The sequence below is a fragment of the Cetorhinus maximus genome, chromosome 9, assembly GCF_964194155.1.
Source record: "Cetorhinus maximus chromosome 9, sCetMax3.hap1.1, whole genome shotgun sequence".
Lineage (NCBI taxonomy): Eukaryota > Metazoa > Chordata > Chondrichthyes > Lamniformes > Cetorhinidae > Cetorhinus > Cetorhinus maximus.
Window position 1 is genome coordinate 85,055,773 of NC_135887.1, and position 19,349 is coordinate 85,075,121.

The 19,349-nt window shown below is 48.7% G+C and overlaps 1 protein-coding gene across 1 annotated transcript in view; it reads left to right on the forward strand.

The window, feature by feature from the left end:
* Nucleotides 1-19,349, forward strand: part of LOC144685067 (anoctamin-9-like) — a 316,975-nt gene that overhangs the window by 211,509 nt on the left and 86,117 nt on the right. Inside the window, exons 12-13 of the mRNA XM_078549602.1 lie at nt 17,097-17,133; nt 18,314-18,425. Coding sequence (XP_078405728.1) covers nt 17,097-17,133; nt 18,314-18,425 — 149 coding nt within the window. The remainder of the gene's footprint in view (nt 1-17,096; nt 17,134-18,313; nt 18,426-19,349) is intronic.

Below are 19,349 nucleotides of genomic sequence, written 5' to 3' on the forward strand. Positions count from 1 at the left end.
CTACTGCACTTCTGAGACAATTCTGCCCCAAGTCTTATACATGCTGACCGGTTGAGCAGAGAAATTTGCCAGTACTGTAAGATATAAAGAGTTTTGTTAATTTCTTTATTTTCATGTCTAAGGTTCGTAGTGAACTGACCCTTCACTTTGAGATCTGTATCTCCTTGTCATGCAGGACAAGCTGGCACATTAGAAGAGGGAAAAGTCGCAGACCAGCTGCTGAATGCCTGAAATTAAGGTCCTAATGGACTTTGAAAACTGAGCCATCCAGCTGGCAGGCGAGGAGCCGGACTGTTCCTATGCTGACAGTGAGGTCACCGGTGCTCTGCCAAGTGAGGATCCGACAGTGCAACTTTCAAAAGACAACCATGCTGTGAGTGATGTGTCCTGTTTCACAGGCCACTGCCAGGCACTAATTCTTTCCATGCTTTCGCAGGCACACCTGGGAAACCACCAAGAGAGTCAATGACCCGGGGCCTCCAATCAAGCCCCGAGGAAGCTCAGAAGAGGAATCCATTGAAACTCTCCCTGAAGACCTGTCACAGCGCTCAACTACACCCTCCACCAGTGGACACACACCTTGGTGGGACCTAGCTTTAGAGTAGCCTCGGGATCACAATCTGGTGAGCACATCACACTTCCTGATCCACAGCAGGCAGCGGCAGAGGCCTCCCTGGTGTCTGGCACTCAGAGGACTGCTGGAGGCCAGAAATTTGCTGAGTCTGAGTCAGATGATGAGTCTCTGGACTCGATCGTTTCATGGTTGCTGGAGCTGCAAAGTCAAGCTTGGGAACATCAGGAAAGGATGTCCGCTGCACCCCTCAGATTGCAAGGCATGTTGGAGGAGTCTGTCCACCTTCAGCCTGAGGTGAAAGCGCCAGCGAGCCAATGCACCGAGGTCGACACTGGTAGGATGGCGGCCGCCATGGAGACCTTGGTCCAGGACATCGGTCCTGCACTTCAGTGTGGTTGAACTCCATCGCCGACGCCATAGTTCACCTTCAATAGTGTGTATGTGAGAGGGGTGCGCGCAGTCCACACTCACTGCAGCTACCCCTTCTCCTCAAGGAGTCAGCCAGGGGCCCTCAGGTACCCATAGGGAGAAGGCTCAGCAGGTGTACCCCTTGGGGCCATCCATCCAGGTGACTCTGGGAGTGTCTGGCCCATCCGAATACCCTCTTCCTGTGATCTCAGCAGCTCCAGCTCCACAGGCTGAGGAGGATGCCACTGCCACACAGCAGGACCCTGGAAGCAGGCCGGGGCTCTCCAGGTCTCAGCCCTCCAGAGGACGCCCGCCAAGGTCATCACAGAGAACAGGGAATAGCAGTCAGCAGGCTACCTCCACCTTCACTATGGATGTCTGGGGAGCACCAAGATGTAGTGGCAGGTTTAGGAAAGTTAAGAAGATGTAACTCTTTTTGAGTCAACCAAATAAACTAAATTAACAAAATCAGGGACAAATTTAAAAGCAGCGCCTTAAAGGGAAACTACAAAAACAAAGACAAAATTTAAAGGAAACTTACAGCCAGAAACAGGGGAATTTATAATGGGGAACAAAGAAATGGCTGACCAACTAAATACATACTTTGGTTCTGTCTTCACAAAGGAGGACACAAATAACATACCAGAAATGTTGGGGAACACAGGGTTTAGTGAGAGGGAGGAACTGAAAGAAATCAGTATTAGGGAATGGCGTTGGCGAAATTGATGGGATTGAAGGCCAATAAATCCCCGGGGCCTGATAATCTACAACCCAGAGTACTTAAGAAAGTGGCCCTAGAAATAGTGGATGCATTGGTGGTCATCTTCCGAGATTCCATAGACTCTGGAACAGTTCTTACAGATTGGAGGGTAGATAATGTAACACCATTATTTAAAAAGGGAGGCAGAGAGAAAACAGGGATTTATAGACCAGTCAGCCTGACGTCGGTAGTGGGGAAAATTCTAGAATCCATTATAAAAGATTTAATAGCTGAGCACGTGGAAAACAGTGGCAGACTCGGACAGAGTCAGCATGGATTTCTGAGGGGGATGTCATGCTTGACAAACCTACTGGAATTTTTTGAGGATGTAACTAGTAGAGTTGATGAGGGGGAGCCAGTGGATGTGGTTTATTTGGACTTTCAGAAGGCTTTTGACAAAGTCCCACATAAGAGATTGGCATGTAAAATTAAAGCGCATGGGATTGGGGGTAGTACATTGAGATGGATAGAAAACTGGTTGGAAGACAGGAAACAAAGAGTAGGAATAAATGGGTCTTTTTCCAAATGGCAGAGTGGCTAGTGGGGTATCACAGGGATCGGTGTTGGGGCCCCAGTTATTCACAATATATATTAATGACTTAGATGAGGGAACTAAATGTAATATCTCCAAATTTGCAGATGACACAAAGCTGGGTGGGAGGGTGAGCTGTGAGGAGGATGCAGAAATACTTCAGTGTGATTTGGACAAGCTGAGTGAGTGGGCAAATGCATGGTAGAAGCAGTATAATGTGGATAAATGTGAGGTTATCCACTTTGGTAGCAAAAACAGGAAGGCAGATTATTATCTGAATGGCTATAAATTGAGAGAGGGGAATGTGCAACGAGACCTGGTTGTCCTTGTACACCAGTCGCTGAAGGTAAGCAAGCAGGTGCAGCAGGCGGTAAAGAAGGCAAATGGTTTATTTGGCCTTCATAGCTAGAGGATTCGAGTACAGGAATAGGGATGTCTTGCTGCAATTGTACAGGGCCTTGGTGAAGACCACACCTGGAATATTGTGTGCAGTTTTGGTCTCCTTATCTGAGGAAGGATGTACTTGCTATAGAGGGAGTGCAGCGAAGGTTTACCCGACTGATTCCTGGGATGGCAGGACTGACATATGAGGAGAGATTGAGTCGGTTAGGATTATATTTGATGGAGTTCAGAAGAATGAGGGGGGATCTCATAGAAACCTATAAAATTCTAACAGGACTAGACAGGGTAGATGCAGGAAGGATGTTCCCGATGGTGGGGGAGTCCAGAACCAGGGGTCACAGTCTGAGGATATGGGGTAGACCATTTAGGACTGAGATGAGGAGAAATTTCTTCACCCAGAGAGCGGTGAGCCTGTGGAATTCTTTACCACAGAAAGTAGTTGAGACCAAAACATTGTATGTTTTCAAGAAGGAGTTAGATATAGCTCTTGGGACGAAAGGGATCAAAGGGTATGGGGAGAAAGTAGGAGCAGGCTATTGAGTTGCATGATCAGCCATGATCATAGTGAATGGTGGAGCAGGCTCGAAGGGCCGAATGGCCTACTCCTGCTCCTAGTTTCTATGTAAACATTAAATCAAAATGTGATTAAGAGGGTCAATAAAACACCCCAGTTCCCGCGGTGCCCACCGAGCATGGAAGACCTCGAAAGTGCCGGCAGACACTGCATGTACCCTTTCCAGGGCCACCCGGCCGCAAACATAGCCGCGGAAAAGGGGCAGATCGTTGGGTCGGATGATCCCCTTGATCACCCACTGCCTGGACCTGTTACTGGTCAACTTGGCCAGGCCCAGGAGCAGGTTCACAAGGAGGTCCTTCTCCCTCCTGCCCCCTCTCCGCATTGGGTGCCCGTAGATCAGGAGCGTGGGACTGAAGTGCAAACAAAACAACAATAAAAGGTTTTTCAAATAACTGAAAAGGGTGTGCAGCCTACAACACCCTATACATACATAGATAGTCCACTGACTCCACAAGACACAGGCATCTTGGGAGTCCTTGAACCAACACAATTTACGGTTGTATGGGACTGTTGCTTGCAACACCCTCTACCCCAGGTCCCCGATGGAAAATGGGAGGACACCCCTGTAGAGGGCCCCCCCACTGGGGACCTCCGCCACTGAATGGCCACAAAGCATACCAGGGTGTGTCCGGGCAGCGGGCGAGGCAAAAGAAGTAAAGGGTGTGCAGCAGCAGCCTGTACAGGAAACCTCTCCGCACCATGCTAAAGGCCACGGAGGGCATTTCCTTGAGGCGACTCAGGTTGTGGGACACTGGCTCCCGAGGGAGGGTTCGGGATTTGGGGCCAATGTGGAATTCCGTCCGAACAGAGGTACACTCAGACGGAAAACCACCGCGCACCTATGCTACCTCAAGACCTATAATGATGTGAGGGCTGAGCATGACCACCCTAAGGTCTTGAATGGTATTGTCCGTGACCTGGATGTCCACTGACGTGCGATGTGTTAACTCCTCTGGAATCATTCAGCCCACTCCTCCGCCACCCAGCAGGTCCCCGATCCTGGTCACCCCAGCAGCCATGGCCGCCCTGTCCACGAGCCACTGAAAAGGACAGAGGTACGGATTCCTGAGCAGTAGCTCGCTGACGATAGCCGCTACTCCTGATGACGGAGAGCTGCGTCGCGAGGCAACCATGTTCCAGACTTTGATCAGGTCCTGGTAAAAGACGAGCAATGCCTACAAGGAGCCACGAAGGCCCCTCAAGTCTACAAACAGGACCTGCACATCATAATTCAGGCCGTGCACCTGGCGGAAGAAATACGTCACCAGGGCACACCATATCAGATGGGGCTTGACCTAAAGGTATCGCTGCAGGGCCTGAAGGCGGAAAGTTGCCACCTGGGTGCATAGGCACACCAGCGTCTGACCGCCCTTCCTAAGTGGGAAACTCAGAACCTCAGCAGTGACCCAATGCAGCCTTTTGTCCCAGAAGAAGTCAATGAGCATTATCTGGGTTTTTGTGACAAAATCCGGGGGAGGAGTCAAAGTGACCAGCCAGTACCACAATATGGCAGCAATCAGCTGGTTTATGACCAGAACTCAACCTCAGTGAGACAGCACTTGGAGCAGTCCTGTCCAGCGCCTCAGGTGAGTGGTGACTTTGGCCTCCAGCTCCTGCCAGCTTGCTGGCCAGGATTCCTCAGCAGGGCAGAGGTGGACCCCCAAATAGAGGAGGCTGGTCCTGCTCTAGGTGAAAGGCCTTAGCTCCTCGGATAGGGGATCCATCTGCCACTGACCAACCAGGAGTCCAGAACACTTGCCCCAGTTGATCCTGGAAGAGGACGCAGCAGAGTAGACCTCCTGGCACTCGTGCATCCTCCACAGGTCAGCCGGGTTGGTGAACATGAGGAGCATGTGATCGGCGTAAGCTGAGGGATCACCCCAAAGCCCGGCCCATGCAGAACCAATCCTGACAACCTCTTCCGCAAGAGGGGCAGGAAAGGCTCCACGCAGTTAGAATACAATTGGCCAGACAGGTGGTAGCCCTGACGCACTCCTCTCCCAAAGCGAAGGGGCGCCATCAGGGACCCGTTAACCTTAACTAGACACTCTGCGGCTGCGTACAGAAGTTGGATCCGGGTGACGAAATGCGTCCCGAACCCGAATGCTCACAGAGTCCCGAATAAATATGCGTGATCCACCCTGTTGAATGCCTTCTCCTGGTCAAGAGACAGGAAGCCGCATGACAGACCAATCCCCTGGGAAAAGTGGATGATGTCCCGGACCAGATGGATGTTATCGAAACCGAGTTCCACCCACACCAGACAGTGGTCTGAGCGTGGCACTTGCTACACAGAAGCCGACGGAACACTGGAAACGAAGGTAAAGGCGGCCGAGTATGGACGCTCCGACTCCAGGCAGCACAAAAGTGAAAACACTCGAGTCAGGATGGAGATGTCACCAGACATCCACCAAGTCAAAGGACCCTCAACTTACTCACACCTAGCATGCGGTGCTGGGCACTATGACGGACCCTGGCCTTGAGGGTACAGTTGAAATCCCCCCCCAAGGACAATGCACTTGCCCGTGTCGATGGAGCCAAGATGAGTGGACCCTTCATTAAAGAAGCTCGCTTGCTGCTGTTGCCCCCCCAGCGCACTGTACACATTCACAAAGTGAAGCGCCGCACCACCTAAGCGTACAATAAGGTGCAGCAACCGGCCTGGCACCGGCTCCTTGACCCTCAAGATCTACGGCTGAAAATGTGGGGCCAATAAAATAGCCACCCGGCCAGAATTGGAGGTTAGGTGAGTCATCTAGACCCATCCCCCGCCCCTCCTTTGCTTCTCCAGGAGCCACGTAGTGTTGTCTCCCAGAACAGTATGGGTTTCCTGCAGGAAGCACACCGCATACTTCTGGTCCCTGAGAACTGAGAAGTTCTGGAACCTGCGCTCTGTGTCCCTGCTGCCGTTGATGTTGAGGCTAGCTATGGTAGTCTTCACTGCCAGAAGTATGTGCTACCATCACCTAATGCAAAGTGCAAGAAGGAGAGGACTATTTTAAGTCTTTCTCTCCTTCGGGAGCCCAATGAGAAATGGGTGGACCCTCCACCAGGTGTTCCAGTCCAGCTCATGGGTTTTTGGGGCAGATCAGAGCACCAGCGGATACAAATGCCACCAGTCCAAGATCAACTGGACCCTGTCTCGGTGACCGCGATTGCTCACCAACAAGTCCCAGAGATCCCCAATGGGGATGAGGGGGAAGTCGACAGTGGGCACCAAAGGCCTCATCACCTCACCTGGCTCCAACGGCTTAAGGTCGTCGGCGGTGCTCACTATCGAAGCCACCTCCTCCTCTGAATCATCGCCTCCGGCTTCAGACACCTCCCCCAGCACTGAGTGCAGGGACTGATTCGGAGCCGCCAGCTGGCTCTGCCCCTGCCTTGATCAAGGCCAGAGGGGTCCTCTCTGGTATCCGTTCGTGGTGCTGGGCCACAGGGCGACAGCAGCTCAGAACCCCGCTCCGCCCCAGGCACCGGGTCATCTGGCGAGCCCAGAAAAGGTTCCAGACCCAGGACGGTGGTGCCCGGCGCTAAAGGTTGAGAGGGACTGGGGAGGAACTCCTCACCGCCACCTGATGACCCAATGTTTGGGGCCATGAATGGACTGCTGCAGCCCCCTGGCAGGCCAGATGACATCTCGGGGGTACAAGGGGGTATGGGGTGGCCAACAACCCCAGCCATAGCCCTGACGCATGCCTCGCCCGTCATTTCGGGGTGGGTATACCTCTTGATGTCTAGGGTCTTAGTAAGGAGGCGGAAAGGTGATGGGGCCATGGGAGCAGCAGGGGCCGCATATATATTCTTAGGGGGCCCCACCACCAATGACAGCACCACCTCCACAATTGCCTGGAAAGGCCCGGCTACAGGCGACCCTGTTGCAGCCATAGGGGCAGAGCCACACCCACCCCAAGCTCTATTTTCGAGAATGTCCCACCTGGGGGAGAGGGAAAAGGATGGTGTGACCTCCCTCTCTGGGATGACAAAAACAGAGAGGAGAGGAGGCAGAGGAGGAAAAGGACAGGGAGACACAGGAGGGAAAGGGTAAAGGGTGCAGGGTAGGTGGATGTCACTCGACTGAGTGGAGTGTGGGTTGGGGCCTCAATGTTCTTCCCATAGGGGAGGGCAATGTCTTCACCATGCAGCTGGTACTACCTGGCACACAGAAATCAGCCCTGTCCCACTTCACCAGGCAGCACACGCGGGCAAGATATTAGGCAACACACACACACCCCTTCTCCCCAAGACTCTGAACTGGTCTTCTCAACTCCCCGGTCGTATGTTGTGTGTCTCTGCCTCTGCCTCTGTCTCTGTCTCTCTCTTCCTGTCTCACACTCTCTCACACACACACTCCCTCTGTCTCAGCAATAAGGTCTTGTATAGGTAGTTTCTCCTGGGCAGCAGCACGACAGGCAGATAGTGAAGTCCTGAGGCAAAAGGCTGCAAGTAGCAACAACTCCTGGCTCCTTCTCCACCACACAACTACACTAGCAGCAATGAGGTACACCTGTGTCCAATCAGGAAGCTGCAAACTCATTCGAGTTATCAACAGTCACAGATTGCAACTCTTTCAAGTACAATCACAGTTCTTCGTTTTCCAGGAGTGGGACATGAACCCACAACCCTCTGATTCAAAGGCGAGGGTGCTATGAACTGAGCCACAGCTGACACCTCTCAGGAAGCTGCAAACTCTTTCGAGTTATCAACAGTCACAGATTGCAACTCTTTCCAGTACAATCACAGTTCTTGGTTTCCGGGAGTGGGACATGAACCCACAACCCTCTGGTTCAAAGGCGAGGGTGCTATGAACTGAGCCACAGCTGACACCTCTCTCATGAAGCTGCAACTTGCACAGCCTGGGCACGGGTGTTAATCATTTGTACATCCTGTTCACTATTGTAAATAAACTCCCAAGAATGTCTCTCTGCCTATGGCTCCTTCTTCTGATGACCAGTGTTAGTGTCACTCAGATGTGAAACCTTTCTGCACAAGATAAAGGCAGGTGTCTCAGTCCAGGGCCTCTGCCCTGTGCTTTGTGCAGCCTTCAGACCAAAGTATGGTCTGGCCTCTCACTCCCTGGACATATTAGTGATGCTTGCACCTCGACAGTGCTTTTGATTGCTGCCAGAATAGTCGTAGGCAGGCAACGCGGAGTTCAGTCACTCTCTCTGTGTGCTCTCAGCACCTTTGAGGTGGGGCCGGCCCCCATCCCTTCAGCACCTGTGACCAGTGACACTGTGCTCCTGAATGGGGTCAGGCACTGAAGGCGGACAAAGGATCAGGTGCTTTTAAAGTTTCATGGCTCATCTCCATGATATGATCCTGATCACAGAGTGCAAGTGAGCTGCCCTCGGACAGGCAGGAGTCAGATATTCTCAGAGGCTATGTAAGACCATAAGACCATAAGACATAGGAGCAGAAATTAGGCCATTTGGCCCATCGAGTCTGCTCCGCCATTCAATCATGGCTGATAAGTTTCTCAACCCCATTCTCCCGCCTTCTCCCCATAACCTTTGATCCCTTACCAATCAAGAGCCTATCTATCTCGGTCTTAAATACACTCAATGTATTTATGTATATGTGAAGATCTATGGAGTGTCCGCACTGCATGTCGTCATCATCCTCCTGCAATCAAACGTCTATTAGGGCCTCCACTGCGTCTCAATGACAGGAGCATTATCACAGAGGGTATGTGCGCTGCCATAAGCCAGACTGGAGTCAAACATTCATAGGTGCAATATGAGGATCCACGGTGTCTCCTCACTGCATGTTGTCATCATCCTCCACAAATCTAACAGCTATGAGGGCCTCCTGAGCGCGCCTACCTCGTCTGGCCAGTGCAAGGGCCTCATTGTCGCCTTTGAGGCCCTCCCCACCCTCATCACTATTGACGTCCTCCTCATCAGAGGAGACCTCCAGCTCCTGCATCTCCTCCTCAACCAGCTGCTCTCCAGGTTACAGCGCCAGTTTGTAAAGGGTGCAGCAGGTGACGACGATGCATGACACCCTCTGTGGACTATATTGCAGGGCTCCACCAAACCGGGTTAGACACTGGAACCTCATTTTCAGCATCTCAATGGTTTGCTCCACCAAGTTGCGAGTTGCAGCATGAGCCTTGTTATACCTCCACTCTGCTGCAGTCTCAGGCTGCCACATCAGCCACGCCCTCTGCGGGTACCCCTTGTTCCCCAGAAGCGAACCCTGCGGCCTCTGTGGACCCTAAAAGACGTCAGGGATCTGTGACCGACTGTGAATGTCGGAGTCGGGGACACTCCCTGGAAACTATGCGCAGACCTGGATCTATTTGTGGTGCTCGCACACCAGCTACGCATTCAGTGAATGGAATCCCTTGCGGTTGACATAGCTGACCCCTTGTGACAGAGATCTGAGCATCGCATTATTGCAGTTGATGGCACCCTGCAGCTGTGGGAAACCCGAGATCTGGGCAAATCCAATTGCTGTTGCATCCTGGCTCTCTTAGTCCCGGGTAAAATGAGCAAAGTTGTATGCTCTTGTAAAGGTGGCATCTGTGAGTGACCTCATGAATGCATTTGTAGGTGGAGGCTTGTAATACCCATAGAGGTCACCTGTAGAGCCCTGAAAGGAGCCATTGGAGTACAAATTGAGCTCCACAGTCAATTTCGCGGCCATTGGCAGTGGATGCTCTCCATGTTCCCGCAGCGCCAAATCCTGCAGTAGCTGGCAGATGTGACTGACGAGACACAGTTCCCTAGACATGTGCAGTCTTCAGCAACACTTGTCGTCGGTCATCTGCAGGAATGAAAGGCAGCGTCTATAGACCCTGAATCTAGCTAGGCGCTGACCAATGATGGCTCACTGTGGCTCGTCAGCAGCGTGTGTGGGAGCCCCAGTCGCCTCTTCTTTCTAAGGGTGCTGCTCCTCCACAGCCAAGCATCTCCATCACTCTCTTCTCAGTTGTCTTAGCTCTCTGAGGCATACAGCTAGTTCACCAGGCTCTATGCTCCTGATGTACTCCTCCTGTAGGATGAAATAGAAAGAGAGATGTGTGGGTTAGTTTGAGTATACTAAGAACTTCTCTTGGTTAAGTCTGAAAGCTCCTTAACACATCCTGGAGAGTGCTGGCCACCACTCAGATGGCCAGAGTTTATTGCGCTGCATGGCTGCCCGAAACCCCACTACCTCCGCCCCACTCCATCTGACTGATTGGCGGAAGCCTTGCCCATTGGACTGCAGGCTATGCTCTCAGCTCAGGCACAGGCTTTCTCCTAACCTGCACTGCATAGCTGCACTGTTAGCTTGAACCATGGTCCAAACCGGGATGATGACATTGCAAGGGGCTGGTGAGCGCCTTCACCAGTGACTGCTTCATGGCCAGCTTTAGCAAGGAGAATGTACAATGTACCCAGTCATACAACTGTTTTGTAGTCCACTAAAACGCTCATTAGTTTGCAGCCTGTGCTCAAGTGGTGGAAAGCTCTGGAACACTTGGTGGCTTTTTCATGCCTCTGTGTTGCTTGAGTGGGCAGAAGAGCTAGAGGCCCAACTCCACCCATGTCAATGGGGCTACGTCTGAACTGTCTCAGCTGCAGAGGAATGGCCACTTTATACAAGGTTTCCCAAGCGTAGCCGCTTCCCTCCGCCCCCAACCCCACACATGTTTGTGCAATAACTTCAACTGCAGGGCAGCCCTTGACCCCACCCCCCAAATCACCTCAACCACAGGGCAGTCCTTGTATTCCTACTCCCCCCGACATGTCTCAACCTTGAAGTCCAACAGGTGACCTGGGCGAGCACTGCGCAACGTTACTGTGTACTCACCTTCAAGTTCCCCTCAAAGTGCAGCCTGCCAAGTGCATGCCTTATATATGGTGTTGTGGACGAATGATCAACCGGCAGGGGTATGATTCTGGCAGGCTGGCCTTACAATGATATGCAGATGTATTACAATGAGGTTCCTGAAGTCCGATGGCGGGGAGCACGGCCCGCCATCAATGGGCTGAGCGGACGATCGCAAACTGGTTTCATGATGCCGTGAAACTGATTTCTGGTCTTCCCACCATATTGTCTGCTCATGCCACCGAGCATGCCTGATGCCAGTAGGCGCAGAAAATTCCACCCTTGGTCTTCTACAGAATGTCGATGAGGTATCAGTAGAGGACAGAGAAGCAATACTCATGGATGAATTTCCAAAGTTGGTTAGAGGACCAACAGACCTCAAAATTGCACCAGCAAATGAAGTCCACTCATTACGCAGTGAGTCACTCTTTACTGCAGAAACGCCATCCGCTAGATCGCAGGAGGAAATTGCAGATCTCTCACTTCTCTTTGCAGACAGGTTAGAAGATGCGAAAATAGAAGACACTGAAAAAGACGGTGACCATCCGCTGGAGGAGCTTATAGACCTTGGTTGTCTCTTCCCGGACAGAGTTCAGGTGAATGAAGCCATTACAGGAGCAGATGATCTGTTGGGAAAAGAGGTCCTAGATCTTACTACACTCTTTGACACCGCTGCCAAGCCTCTGAAGTCTCTGTTGTCTTTCTTTAGGAGATTCAGCCTTTCGTTGAAGAAGGCAATAAAGAGGTGAATTTGTCTACTTATTCCACTGAACCCACCAATGAGGTGCATCTGCAGTTGCTTGCAGCCAGCAATAAGCTAACTTATGAGATCCTTAACTCCAAGTTGGATCAAACCAATAATGGAAGTTCAGAGCTTATTAATTTGAATGAGTGTAAGCTACAGCTCACACTTGATTCTCACCTAGCAAGTCTTGGATACACTCAAATCATTTTTCAGTGAAGAAGCAGAGGCCCAAACTACAGAGCTTCAATGGCTGAAGAGTACTACATAGGAACTTCATATGGATCCAGGTCTGAAGGTTTACTCCATTGCTGTTGATGGTACAACCCTACTTTCTCATGCTAATACTGCAATCCCATTATCTACAGCCTCACACTGAAGCAAGCATAGAAACGATACCACTACCTACAGAAAGTGCAATTCCTACCCCAAGAGTAGTAGGGAAGTTGTCTTTTCTTTGTATCCAGAAATGTCTTCGGGATGTTCATCATTCCTATTTTTGTCTATCAGATTCATTCATGTCTCAAGAATTGAATACTTCTTTCGTCATCACAGCAATAGTGAATGATACAGCTGCAAAATTCTTTATAAAAGGTGAAAGCACCACCTTTTCCCATTGTGCAACAGAGAAGAAGATTAAAGAGAGAATGTCAGTTTGTCCTCTTCCTTTTCAAGGGGTTGTGATCGTCCGAGTCCTGAAGATTTCTCTCTTGAGTCAGTTTTTCCTTGATTGGTTCTCACAACCTTTACACGCAGGCCATCATAAAGGACATAGCCTAGGAATCAGCAGTCGTGAGAAGGTGCTATCTGTCTCCAACAAGACGTTTGCCCTCCAAGGAGAAGATAATGGAACACATACATCCAACACATCCTCCAAGAGAGCTAAGAACACTGTTGGGGATTGATACCTTTGGTGACAGTGACTTGGGGGTGGGGGAAGGTAGGGGTTGGATGGTAACAGTAAACAGTGCATGAGGTTTACAGATGTTGGAAATGTTATTTAAATATTGCTGAAAAAAGAGACATGTCTAAGCTTTTCATCTTGTATTCATCAGGACACTCGCAAGAATACCAATATAAGGGGAAAACAACAATTTATACTGTCTGTGAAGAGATTGCTGATTGGTTGGCAAGTGGCGTTGTCTTGGAGAATGCACTGGTGACTGACAGTTAATTGTTTGAAATTTAAACCAGGCAGCTTGACCCTGATTGGTCAAGGCATTGCCCTGAGGAATGAGTCAGCGAATGGTTGTCACTTATTTTGTTTAGCTGGAACAGGCGCAATGTATGTATATGTTCTTTCTGTCTGCCTGTGTATTAATATATGTAGCTTCCAGTATCAGACTGCAAGCCCAATTAACAATCTTAAATTGGTTGTCAGTGTAATTCTTAGCACACTGTGGATTATTTAGCAAATGTTGTCCAGTTACTGAATCACATCCAACATTGAACACTGTGGTTTGAGTTTTGCCAGTCTTGGGAAGTACGACCTAGCATCACACTGGCACTGAAATTCATATACCACATTTCTCATTTGTGTGATAGGCAGAACATCTTTTTGGCTTGGTGGCAATACCCAGTTAGCTAATACCATGCGTGTTGCTACAGCATAGTAGCAATGTGAAACAACTGGCTTCACCTGTTGCTCAAATTTTTGAGATACATTGCCCTTCCAGGGTAATCTGAGACAGACTGGGTACTTTTCAGGGCCAAAAGTGACAGCCTTAGGCTCATTCATGAGCTTGCGTGATATATAGCACTTAATGATCTGATCAGGGTAGCCATTATCCTGCAGGATGTCTTTGATGCACCCTATTTCAGCATCAAGCTTGCATGGTGAGTAAATGGCTCAATCCCTATTTACAAGGTTACCGATAAGACCAATCTTATAGCGTGTGGAATTGTAAGAATCCTAACACGTATATTGACCAGTGAAGGTAAGCTTGCAGTAGACCGTGGTAAAGAACCCCCTGGCAGATTTCTCAACTACGACATCAAGGTAGGGGAGTTCATTTGACTGCTGCATTTCATAGGTGAATTTGAGTGCAGGATGGAGCCCATTAAGCCATGTAAGGAAATTGTTACGTGCAGCTGTGGATTTAAATATAGCAAACGTATCATCTGCATATCGGAAATATGCGAGGGGTAGGAGTTAGGTGTCATTCCATTGAAGACACGTTTCTTATAGAACCCAACAAAGATGTTTGTGAGAGCTGGGCCCAGAAGGTATCCCATGGCAACACCATCTATTTGGGCATACATGTTGTGAATAAAACTGAACTCAACTGCATAAGTTGCCAAGTTCATAAGTACAATGAATACTGATCCACGCAATGGTGGTGGGTCTAGATCGCCATAATATAGTGCTGCAGCGCAAATATCTGTGGCTCCCTTAAGTGGATGAGTAAGGTGAATAGACTAGCAATGTCAAATGAGCACATGGACGCAGCATTTCTATTGATATACAAGTCCTGTATGACCTTTGTAAATGTGAAGGAGTCCTTCACCTTGTGTGTGGAAAACTTGGTCAAAACTGGTTGTAACAATTCGCCCAACCATTTGGCCAATTCATGTTGTACAGAACCGGTCATTGATAAGATGGGGCGTATAGGGACATCGCTTTTGGGTGCCTTGGGCAGCCCATACATACGTGGATGCAGTGAACTTTGAGAATGAACCCTGTCATATATATCACACGGTAGCTCATCGCTCTCATACAAATCCAGCAAGCGTTTTTTTTAGCTTACTTTCAAGCAAGGTTGTCCGGTTATGTTGAGCAGCAGGTCCAATGGAGATGAATTTGGACCTGTCAGTCAGAATGGCGTGCATTTTGTTGATATAGTCACGCTTGTTAAGGATGACTGATGTGTATGTCCGCAATGGTGTTAAGGCCTCACAACGCTGTAAGACATTCGTGTTGCACATGAAAGTTGGACAGGTCGTTCAGAATCTTGCAATATGTGGGTGCTAGATCAGCTAGGCATGCTTTCAAAGATTCAGCTTAGACATGTCTCTTTTTCAGCAATACTCAAGTTTTGTGCTACCAAATGTAGTAAATGTAAATAGTTTAACAAAAGAAAGTAACATTTTTGAGATTATACTGGGGGGGAGATGTCGAGTGAAGAGTTAATGGTTATATTAATGAGACAATGGGGTTGTTGATGATGTATAATGACATCAAGAGTCAGATGACCAAGAGGCTTCAAGAGAGCAAGACAGAGAGCAGTCTGTGTCCTTAAAACCATGTGCTCACCTTGAGGTCTTTGTAAATAGGCCTTAATAATTAGTTTCACGAAAAACTATATACCAACTATCTCAAGTCTCTCATAGAATAAACAAAGCTTCATCAAAACATTGTAACACACCAAAATATGGTGACAGCTCAAAACAGGTTCATGCTCCAAGATGCCACTACTACTCACAAAGAGCAGGACTTCTACAATCCTAAAAAATCTGCTATAGCAGAGATTTCCGGACTGTAGTGAGAATCTGCATTCCCCATTGAGCACTGAGATCCAACCCATGATGGTGGTAGTTTGAGCCTGCATGCCAGCAACCATGGATTTCATGAACTCCTTATGAGTTTCCATGCAATAATGGGACCTAGGGAGGCTCCACCTAGGCTGGAGTGGAAACTGAGACTGTAGCCAGCAGATGCTCCATCATGGGTCAGCCTGGCAGTGCTGCCATGGAGTTGCCCACCACTTCTATGGTCAAAAGAAGGGGATCCAAGCTCTGCACTATGTCCACTGCTACACTGGAGGCAGACTCCTCCATCATCTCTGCCAGTGAGTGCACACTGTCCGGCAGGCCTGTTAAAGCACCAAGCATCTCCAGTGTGCATTGACATAAGTGTTTTTCTGTAGTCCATCCCAATGAGGTCCTCATCTGCCCCCGTACCAGAACTTATCTGCAACCTCATTCTCCAGGGAGTTTGCATGTGAGTTGTCCTAATCCTCTGGCCTGGCTGTAACCCATTCATGCCCAATGGTTGAGTTGACTGATGCCAACTCAACACTAACTTTTAAAGTCCATTTAGTGCCAGTATCTGAGTTAGTGGCTGTGAGTGTAAGGTTAAATGATGAGGCCTTCTCTTCACTCTTATGGGTTTGCCCTTTCTCATAGAGCAGCCATCATTTCTTGACAATCTGAAAGGACAAAAAATATAGGGGGAGGGTTGGGTATGGGGAGAAAAGCACAGTCATGCCATTTGCGATTTCCATTTCATGAATGAGAGCGAAGAGTAGAAAAAGTACTGAAGGAAGCAATATACCATCATCCTCAATGGCCTTTCCAGCACAGGGTGCCTCTGGCTCTGTGGCATTGGCCCTGATGATTCATTAAATCATCTTCTTGAGGGTGTTGAGAGGACAAAGATATTCTGGCCCTCTGCCAGTTCTCTGCCTTTCCCGTTTATTGCAAGAAAAAGAGCGAAATGTCAATGACTGTGTGTCACTGACTTGGGTGATATGTCTACCAGAGTTGAAAGGTCTGTAGAGGCAAAGTTGTATGTGCAGTGGGCGTGATTGGAAGATGTATGTGGATGAGGTGTAGGAAAAGGATGTTATGGGTGAGTCCTGATTGCCAGGGTGAGTGGTGGGGGTGTGGTGCATTGAGAAGTGCAAGAGATGGGCAAATGTATTCACCTACCTTGACTACCTGAATGTGGTCATTAAGCTTCTTTCTGCACTGCTGCCATGTTCAAGGGGCTACACTTTGGGCATTATGCCATCTTGTCACCTGCTCCCATTCCTTTTTGAAGGTCAATTCAAAGGCTACCTGTCCTTGGCAGAAACATAGCACTTCTGCTGGCCTCCACTTGTCTCATCAGTGCCTCCAGGTTGGTGTCACTGAAATGGAATGCCCTTTCCGTGGCATTCTGCAACATCACCCGTCATCCTGAGGCTTCCCAAATGATTGTCCAGGAGCCTTCAACACGTTAATTTTATAGGAACTGTGCCTTTTTTAAATTCATTATTTCAAAGGATTCCTTTAAAAAGGGAAGGCCCCTTGAAGCATGTGGTTTGCTTACACTAGCTGACCACCTGCCAGCACTACAGAGAGGTGTGCATTGTGGGTTCACCGGGGCTATGATGCAATCATGGAAATGAGGTGGGTAAATCAATTTTATTTGCTTCCCACCTGAGAATTGGCACTTGCAGGCTGTGAAATTCAACCCCCCATGCCCAAAAACCAGGTCACATCAATTTCTATGTTCATGAGTCTATAAGTATTTTACCCTAAGAAAGTGAATAAGAAACTAATTGTTGATATTTTATATTCCAGGTCAATTATATAGTTGCGAAGAAGCTGTGTCAGTTGGGTATGTAATTTAATAAATCTGAAATCTGTTGTAAACTTCATACAAATTATGGTTTCAAATATCCACAGGCCATCGTTAACACATCTTCATAAAAGCCTTCCCCATGTATCAGGAAAATTCAGTGCCTGCTTTAGGTTTTGGGAAGGTGTCCAGGCCACCAACAAGACCCCAGCCACATCCCCTCAACCCTCTGGTGTGCCAATTCAAAAATATTTTTTAGAAAGCACCCATCTTAGCCTGGACTTGCCATTGGGGCCCACCATGTCCATCAGCGATCAGGAAGCCTCAGTGCCTAGTGTAGGAAGTCCCAACTCCCAATTGTATCCTGGGGAAGCTCTGTTTGCACATTTTCCTCATAAGGGGAAGACAAAGATTTCACCTCCTTCAAAGCCAAAATTGGTATTTGTCCAGCACATCCATGTCTCTGCTATTTTCAGGTAGGTTGCATTAGAATGTCGCTGGATATAACAAGGGAGTCCATTGGGACCCCAAATATTTTAGAGGCTGTGGTGCATGAGTGTAACAGTGGGAACATTTCAAAAAGCTGGACAGTTTAGTTATGCTATGGATATCAGTGGTACAGGGTTGTTCAATTGGTTTGATACTGCCCTTTAACTCTGGACACCTGTTTTTTTTTTATTTATTCATTCATGGGATGTGGGCATCACTGGCCAGGCCTTGAGAAGGTGGTGGTGAGCTGCCTTCTTGAACCGTTGTAGGTTCATGTGGTTTAAGTACAACCACAGTGCTGTTAGGGAGGGATTTTGACCCAGAATTTTGACCCAGCGACAGTGAAGGAACAGCGATATAGTTCCAAGTCAGGATGGTGAATGTCTTGAAGGGGAATTTCCAGATGGTGGTGTTCCCATGTGTCTGCTGCCTTTAAGTGCTGCCCTGATTGATGGGATGGAAGTTCTCTCTGTTTTCTGGCTGCAGTGTGGTCAGCTTGGGCAGTCTTAATTCAGTTCCTAAAGGGCCTGAGCGCAAAGCACAAAATCCGGCACCAATAAGCAATATCACAAGAAAGCTTCTGGGAGAAGGGAAAATGTCATACTAGTTCAGTTGGGATGTTGGGCCTGAGCCACATTTTATGAAGGTTGGACAGTTGTAGTTGTACAGGGAATGTCAGAGTGACGATAGATCAAAAAATCACTTGTAGTGATCTTCTGATGTTTTGCAGAAAAGATACGCACTGCGTTGGCTCGAGAAAACAGCTTCACTGTAAAAATGTTCACATTCCAGTACTTCACGATGTTTGCTTCTATCGTTTACACTGCTTATTTTCTGGGAAGGTGGGTACTCCTAATAACACCTCAATTTTTATAAATTAGCAAGTTCTTGATTCATTATGAGTAATGTTATAAGAAATTTACTAGTTTTATGAAAGAGATTGGGTAGAATTTTAACTGCTATGGGGCAGGTGTGCGTTTGGATGCAGGCTGCGGTTGGGAGTGGGGGTGGCCCCAGAAAGTGGTGTTGGATTTGGAACCTAACATGTCCCTGCCCACTTCTGGGTTTATTCCAGGTGAGTTTGCAGGTGAATGGGAAAACCCCATGAAGCTGTCGGGTAAGTCATTAAAATATTTAAATTACCAATTAGCTCAGGATTTAAGAAGAATTCTGACTTTAACAGTTAGTGCTTCTGTTTCCTGAGATGTGTTGAAATGGCCAGGGTCAACCAGGTGAGAGCACAGGGGAATGCTTGGTCAGTGAAACTGACAGGCTGGGACCCATTGAAGAGTGAAACTGAATAGCTGCAGCCCTTGCCTAAGTGAGAGGCTTGTACTCACAGTACTTCTTCTATACTGCTTGATAGGTTATCTCCAACTGCTTGGAAGTTAGTTCACCTGTCTTGCTCTTTGCTTACCTCGATCTGTACTTCACTGTTGTCAGTCTTTCACTGCAGCATGGGAGCAGCTTATGGAGCTCTACCTTGATGAAGAACAAGAGGAGCAGCACCAGTAACACCAGCGGCAACAGGAGCAACACCAGCAGCAGTACCAGCTGCCTTCTCCTCAGACAGATGCCACAAGACTGAGGTCCATCTTGAAGGAGATGAGACTCCCAACACAGGGTCTAGAGAGCAAAAGATCAGCTTTCTCAACATATGAGCACCAGTGTCTCAGGAGGTTCTGGCTTTCATAGTCGGTCATTGCTGATATCAGTAGAATAGTGGAACAAGACCTCCTTCCCAGTGGACCAGATGGGCATAAAGT